The sequence below is a fragment of the Tasmannia lanceolata genome, unplaced genomic scaffold, assembly GCF_043159265.1.
Source record: "Tasmannia lanceolata isolate RefF3 unplaced genomic scaffold, GAP_Taslan_0.1 ptg000003l, whole genome shotgun sequence".
In the NCBI taxonomy this organism is placed as follows: Eukaryota; Viridiplantae; Streptophyta; class Magnoliopsida; order Canellales; family Winteraceae; genus Tasmannia; species Tasmannia lanceolata.
Genome location: NW_027518680.1, coordinates 4,771,675 through 4,779,851, shown reverse-complemented (window position 1 = coordinate 4,779,851; position 8,177 = coordinate 4,771,675). Strand labels below are relative to the sequence as shown.

At 36.0% G+C, this 8,177-nt stretch overlaps 1 protein-coding gene across 2 annotated transcripts in view; it reads left to right on the top strand.

Annotated features, from left to right (window-relative positions):
* The first annotated feature begins 6,408 nt into the window (after window positions 1-6,408).
* LOC143848587 (ent-copalyl diphosphate synthase 1-like) overlaps window positions 6,409-8,177 on the top strand; it is an 11,776-nt gene continuing 10,007 nt past the window's right edge. For both annotated transcript variants that reach the window (XM_077357564.1, XM_077357555.1), the window contains exons 1-2: window positions 6,409-6,698; window positions 7,751-7,843. In XM_077357564.1, the coding sequence (XP_077213679.1) occupies window positions 6,620-6,698; window positions 7,751-7,843 (172 nt within the window). In that variant the 5' untranslated portion in view covers window positions 6,409-6,619. The remainder of the gene's footprint in view (window positions 6,699-7,750; window positions 7,844-8,177) is intronic.

The following is an 8,177-nucleotide window of genomic DNA, read 5'->3' as shown; positions in this document are numbered from 1 at the left end:
GATTGTTTTTTATAGGGCAGTGATAAATCGACTCCCAAATATCTTAAATCGACCCCCATGTGTCTTTCTCACTCCTCTTTACACATGGGGGTCGATTTAAGATATTTGGGAATCGATTTATCACTCCCCTTTTTATATTATGAAAGTCCAAATGGGTGTTTCTTATCTAGAATTGAGAACAATGAGCACCTTGGATTAGGTTGTAAGTTTCCAGGAAGTTTGATTATCTTGTACGAAAATTCAGCATCATCTTACTAGAATAGCTCTTGCTGTGTGCACTGAAACAGTATAGCAAATGACAAACCAAAGACCAATTTTTCAGCGGTGGTACATTGATGAACTTCTTGAACATGTTCTATAAAAATCAGTTTCCTTCCAACTCTACCATCAAGGAAGAAAGTCCATATTCAGATATGGTTTATAAAACAAAGGTCTCCTTTTAGAATCTTAAAGGCTTGCCATGCATAACTGATTCTCTGATTCTCCAATAACAACCTCCAATCTGTACTTCATATGACAATAATGGCTTTCCAAAAGCATGGTATTTGATTTCTTAGCTTGCTGAGGTTCATGAAAAATGGGGTTGGAAAAAACATGCGAAAAAAAAGTAGAGTGAAAATTTCAAAAACCAAATACCCAGAAGGGATTTGCTTTATGAATCATCTTATGAGGCTGCTAAGCAACCGAGGAAAAAGACCCATAGAGAAGCTTAAAGTGCTGTCGTTTAGAGAATCCATGGTGTTGTAATCTTTCGAGAAAAATTCTTGTGGATGAGCTTAGAAGCCATTGTAAGAAGACTTGGTCTCAAGTGTCCCAAACTGATTATTAAACGTAATTTTGAGTCCAATAATCAGTTTGGGACTCACAATCGGTTCTCATAATCCAAAACAAACAGGACCTTAGTTTATTTAATTCCTTCTTGAATCTAATATGTTGGCAGTGTTTAGTTGCACAAACGATCGGCATCCATCGGAATTTTGAAAGAAAAGTAAAGCCAATCCCTCGTTTGGTTGTCAACATTGCATTAAACTTCCAACAGACTCCACAACATGTTTCTGATATAATTATTACTTCTCTGCTTATGTGGCGTCCGCTCTTCTCACTTTCAAACCAAATTCTAGAAAAAATAGAGAATTTTGGTTGAAAAACTTAGAAACAATGCCTTTTTCTCTTTCCACTTTCTATATTGGTAATGACACCTCTACTTTTTCCCTCCTCTCCGAGTCTGCCATGCAACCAAACAAACGGTACTCTAATCTATTATTCTATTCCGCTATCCACTGAGAGGTTTCCTCCTTTCTGACTTCTTATTCCGCTACTCTCCAGCGAATAGGAAGTAGTATTATATCTACTCCTTTGGGGAAGCTCAACTAAAGTGATTAGTATTCCGAGTTCGGTCTTTCTTGCCACCCTAGACCTTATTGTTCCTCCTAACACACGCCTCTTGACTTCATACATTTTTCTAGTTTCATTTCGATACAAAGATATGATTTTCTAATACAAGTACAATCAGTAATTAAATACCACTTTTGGGAATCATGATAAATTTTTCTTGAAATTATTTTCATTGGGAAATAACTTTCCATTTTCAGTTGACTGCCAACCCTTTTTTTAGGGAAAAATTATTTTCCATTGAGTAACATATGCTCATTAAAGTGAAAATGTTTAACAGTTTAGATTTCAATGACTTCTTGTTCCTTAAAATAAGCTGTCTATGTTTCTTTCAACGTTAAGTAGGCGAAATAAAAAGTTTTATTCCCATTTCTCCACTTAAAAATAGCCATAAATTTTGTTTTAGAATAAGGACCGAGAGTGGAAGAGAACAAATAGCCTCTTCAAACGATATTAATCTTGGGTCCTTATTTTTTTTTGGCTTTTTTCCCTCTAAATGGTAAAAGTAGCCCTCCCATGCCATATGGCATGAAGGGATTTGTTCGGTTGTACTCTTGGTTCCACTCTCGGTCTCCTTAGCAGCACTCTTGGTTTTACACCCATTTTACTTGGAAGGAAACATAGATTACGAAATTCCAGATCGATATTTGTTGTGTGTGTGTGAGAGAGAGAGCTAAAAGCAAGGAAAATATATATATATATATATATATATATATATATATATATATATATATATATATATATATATATATATATATATATAGATAGATATATATATAGAGAGAGAGAGAGAGGAAACTGTAAGCTCACCAAACTTATGGTGAGCTAGCTTGCCCAATCACATGGGTCCCACATTTTGGGGAGTGATCCAAACCATTCATTTGCAAAGCCTTATCATAGATAGGGGTGTACCAAAAATCAGCTCCATAGGATCATCCTAACCCCTCCATTTGTGGAGGACAAAAATGGGGCAGATTTGTGTCTGTCCATTTTTGTTCTCCACAAATGGAGGGGTTAGGATGATCCTATGGAGCTGATTTTTGGTACACCCCCCATCTATGTAAGGGACTTTCAAATGAATGGTTTGGATCATCCGAACAAAGTGTGCCCCCATGTGATTGGGCAAGCTAGCTCACCATAAGTTTGGTCCTCATATATATATATGAGGAAACTATTTGTGCGCTTAAGCCCACTATTTTTTTGGTGCGCTTAAGTTGTTATAACGCCTCCCATTCGTTTAAATGTTTGGGTCCCGCTTAAGCACACCAATGGGAGGCGTTATAACAACTTAAGTGCACCCAAAAAATGGTGCGCTTAAGCTCACCAACAGTTTTCTCAACAGCTCTCTCTCTCTCTCTCTCTCTCTCTCTCTCTCTCTCTATATATGTATATATATATATATATATATATATATATATAGAGAGAGAGAGAGAGAGAGAGAGAGAGAACTACAGGCAAGGAAATATAGTAAGTGCTGCTCTATGTAGGGGTGTTCATTATTCGGTTATAACCGAACCACACTAATTTTTTCCTTTTCGGTTCGGTTTCGGTTTTTTTTTTTTTTTTTTTTGAAATTCGGTTATTCGGGTTCAGGTTCGGTTATCTAAAAAAAATTCGGTTAACCGAATAACCGAAATTATGAATAAAACCATTATTTTTTCAAAAAAAAGAGCTACATGGGCACTCCATAGGATGATCAAAACCGTCCATTTGATTGATCACAACTTAATTAGGTTGTGCTCAAAAAATCATTTCGCTAGGATGATCCTAGCCCTTAGACCCAAACCGAAATATTGCTTGTTTTCCTCTTTTTCACCCATTATTCGGTTATTCGGCGAATTTTTAATCAGTTCGGTTTCGGTTCTGTTTTTGGAAATTTCGGTTCGGTTTCAGTTATCAAAATTTGATAATCGAAATTATTTTGGTTATCAAATTTCGGTCTATTTGGTTCGGTTATAACCGAACGAACACCCATAGCTCTACGTATATAGTGTTTATTAAAAGCAAGGAAATAAAGTAAGTGCTGCTTTACCAAAATAGAGTTTATAAAGGTTGAAGGGTGTTTTCATTTATTAAAAAGGTGAGTTGCAACAAGTAACAATCACGCAAGATCTTTACCAGATGTAGGGGTGTTCATTATTCTGTTATAACCGAAAAACCGAACCGAACCGAATTGGTTTGGTTGGTTCGGTTCGGTTTTTTTCCTTTTCGGCTCGGTTTCGGTTTTTTTTTTTTTTTTTTTGGAAATTCGGTTATTCGGGTTCGGGTTCGATTATCTTTAAAAAAATCGGTTAACCAAATAACCAAAACTATGGATAAAACCATTATTTTTTCAAAAAAACTGTTATATGGGCACTGCGTAGGATGATCAAAACCATCCATTTGATTGATCACAATTTAATTAGGTTGTGCTCAAAAAATCATTTCACTAGGATGATCCTAGCCCTCCAATCCAAACCAAAATATTGTTTTTTTTCCTCTTTTTCACTCATTATTCGGTTATTCGGTTATAATCGGTTCGGTTTCGGTTATCGAAATTTGATAATCGAAATTATTTCGGTTATCAAATTTCGGTCTATTTGGTTCGGTTATAACCGAACGAACACCCCTAACCAGATGTATATATTAGTGGGGATTTGTTAGGCAATTTTGTGGAAAGCTATTTCTCTAAGAAGTGAGCCTGTGTGGTTGTTGTCTCATGCAAAAGCTAGCCGCAAAATGGTTTTCAGCATAACTGCCTTGGAAATCCCATATTACAGTGCTGTGGTTGCGAAACACATCATCAGAAGGTTGTCGATAATGCTAATTTTAATGGGTATACAAGAAATCAGTTTGAAAGGAAACTCTGGAATGGGAAATCTGTAGAGTCCTATCGTGTGCATTTGTAACATTCTCAGTTTTAAATTATACCAAAATTGTAGAACTAACTTATATTATAATATTTCACCACCTGACATTTCCTATTATAAAAAAGTAACATTGTTCAACGGCGTAACTTCTAAGACCTTATAATTTTTTCATATTTCTACATTACGAAGTTCCAAAAAAACTTTCGAATCCATATATTTACTAGGGATTTGCTAGCGTCCATCACAAAAGGCATTTCGCGGATAGGCTGTTGCATGTGAGAGCAGCCACATAGGCTCACTTTTCAGCAGATTTTGTCTTCATTCCCGAGGTGGCTGCTCTCACATCCAACAGTCCTTCCGTGAAATGCAACTTTTCTGACTCCTAGCTCAATTTACTACCATCGTTTCTAATCCAGGGAGTGTGAAGCAGCAACACAAAGATGAAGATCAACACAAGAAGTGACTAAAATAATCTCGTGAGGGCTTGAAAACCCATGCCACGGTTCGGAGAAAGACTCCAATATAACAAGTGAAATAAACTTTAATCAATTTATCTTCTTTCCTCATGCCATTACATAGAGGAATGATAGATGCAAGGGCCCTCTTTATGTAAGGGCCGGAGAAGGGAAACTTTAAAAATGACGTGGATCTATTCAAAAGCCCTTCTTTAGCCCTTGCATAAAGAGGGCCCTTGCATCTATCATTCCTCCCTTACATAATATAGAGAGTCAAAATCTAAGAATAGCAACCCTCAATACTTGCCTAACAATTATTCTCAATCTTCTAACTAAAGCAACATAAATGAAAAGTAGAAACATGACTAAAATATTCCTAAAATAGTAATCCCGTGATATACCTATGCCACATCCGTAAAATCCTACAACTTAGCCAAATCAAGTCCAAATCGCGTAGGCTTTGGCTCTTTAGATGAGTAATCAAAAAACGTTTCTAAAAATACCAAAATCATGGCAAAAGAACAAGATTTAATGCCCTAAAAAAATACGACAAACAAAATAACGAAAATAAAAAATTTGAACCAAGCCGCACATTTTGCATCAGTTTCAAATTTCGGTTTCGGAATGCATTTCAGTTTTTACAGAAACCGAAATTTCGGTCGAAATCCGATGAAACCATTAAAAAATATTTTATTTAATACAAAATTTCGACCAAAATTACCGAACGGTCAAAATTTCAAGAAAATATTATTTAATTAAAAAAATCGAGATTTGAATTTCCTTAAATTTTGGACGAAATTTCAGCCGGAAACCTATAACGTTCCGAGTATTGCCCATTTCGGTTTCGGATTTCGGTCAAAATTTAAAACCATGTTTACTACAGCTGCACATTAAAATACTTATTTCAAATTTAAAATAAATAGTTTTTTTTTACTGGCAAGATTTATTTAAACAGGGCAAGTGTGATGGATAGTACACTGCACTTCTCATTTTTTTGGCGGGGTTAGCGATACTGGCACTACCACATTTTGATAATGAGATGAACTCACCTTGTCTGCTGAGAGTTTTGTAATACTTATGACAAACTACAGGGGGAGTCGGATCGTGTGATTATCAAAACATGGTAGTGGGAAGGCCCCCGGCATAAATTGGCCATGTCCCAAAAACTATCTCCATAGGTTGACCCTGAGCCTCCAATTTGTCAAGGGACAGCACATTGGAGAAATCTTAATAGATCCGTTGGTTAAGATCATTCCTATGGAGATAAATTTATGGACAGGCCCTATTTACCTTAGGGCCCATTAAATGAATGGTTTGGATCATCGAATGGAGTAGGCCCCATTCTATTCTTTTATAAAAGGGAATTGCTAGTGTCCATCGCAAGAGGCATTTCGCAGCTGGTCAATGTGCGACAGACCAGCCACGAAATGCCATTTTCGACGGACACTAGCGAACCCCTTTATAAAATATGTATGTCGGAAACTCCTTACAGGCCCCTTAATTTGGGATTTTGAGAACCGATTGTGAAACTCAAATTTACGTTTAATTATGAGTCAAATAATCAGTTTTTGACTCACAATCCATTCTGAAACTCCAAAACAAACAGGGCCATAGTAATTCTGCTTAAGGATAAGTGAACGGGATTTCCTTAATCCGTAACTTTTTGTTAAACAAAATGGAAAACACTTTTAAAAAGTTCCAGAGAAAGCTAATAGATAGATAAAATGTAATCAAAGGGGACGAGAAATTCAAGAGAAAGCTTTAATAAGAGCCAAGATCCTAAAGTTAAGAATCCATGCACACCACTTCCTCAGAATCTTTCCATGAAACCCTTTCTGTCGCTTCTCTTCTCCTCCTTCTCCTTTAAATCTAACCCCGCCATCTTCCCTTTTCTCCTCACCATTTTTCATCCAACCTCAAAAAATGATTTCTCCACCAAATCTCATCCGTCCATCTACACCGGCACCTTCTTTTGTATGGAAATCTCAGGGTTTTTTCTCAAGTAAGTTTCTGATTCTACTACTACTTCTGTATAAAATAAAAAAAGGAATCTGAATTCTACAGGTACTTCAAAATCAGAGTAATTTTTAGCCTGAAAAATCTACTCTCCGATGCTCAAATCTCAATGCCTGTGTTATTGTTGTCTATTCTCCTATAAATCTGCAAATTCTTTTTTCTACTTTCTTTGTTGGGAAATGATAGTATATTTCTACTGTAAATTATATTTTCCGGCCACCGGCGAAAAGCAAAAGATTTTTCTTTTAAACTTAAATTTTATCCACCACTCTGTTTTCCGGCAACTTGATCGGATTTTTCCACCGGAAATCTACGGATCATTGCGTTTCCAATCGGATTTTTCTTGTAGGCAATTGTAATGCTACTTTTTTTCTCTCTCTCTGTCTTTTCACTCTGTTAGAATATGTGAGATCTCACCGTTAGATTGTGTTGAATTCACACCATTGGATCACCATGGTGCTAGACGAGGCAAGTGGGTTGAATGGGGTAAGCTTGCTAGATTAGGTAGCTAGCTTAAATTAGCAATTAGACTAATCTTAGTAGGTAGGATTTCTATGTTTATCTCATTCTATGGCTAATTGTATTGAATCCAAGATCAATAGAATTTCTCAAAGTTTATCATCCTTATTTTATTTTTTTAAAAACGATATGTTGATTGGATTTTTCATGGCATTTTACATTTCCTCTGCGTACCACTTTACTCCTGCAGCCACCTATTTATTTCAGAATATTTTCGTCATCTTATGAGAGAATGTGTGATCCAGATGAGTTTTATAAGAACAAAAAATTAAAATAAGAGTTGGGTGATTAGTGTCCACAAAAGGCTTGGGTGTGCATATCAATTCAGTTAAATACCTCTAATAACTTTTGCTAAATGATATGATATTTCCACCCGTTTAATCTGGAAAGGACAGAATGGGAGGTAGAGATGGTGACTTTTTTAGGAGAAGACAAACAAAAGGACAGAAAATGGTGGAGAAAGGGATGGAAATATCATTTCCTATAACCATTTCCTACTCACCCCTGTTCTTTTCTCAGGTGTCTTCTGTTATAGAGCTGGATGGAAACAAGCAGAAATCCGAACTTCTTGTTCAAGATGCAGTGGCTTGGCAAAACCTCGCGTCATGCAAGGTAACAAAAATAGCAATACATTTATATCTGATATTGGCACTACTTGTTTTGATAATTGCATTAACCCATCTTGTCTTTTATTATTTAAACATCTGTCAAAAGCTTATTACATTTCCCAAAAAGCTCTCAATAGCCAGTTAAAAAAGAACAGCAAAGATGAGTTTGTGTAATCATTAAAATATATGTGGGTAGTGCCACGTAAATATTTATATTATCTATCCACTTCGGATGAATTAAATATGAAGAATAATGATATGGAAACTGATTTGGGGACCGAGAGTGGAACCGAATAAATAGCCTCTTTCACATGCTAGCAATCTTGTTTCACTGTTTC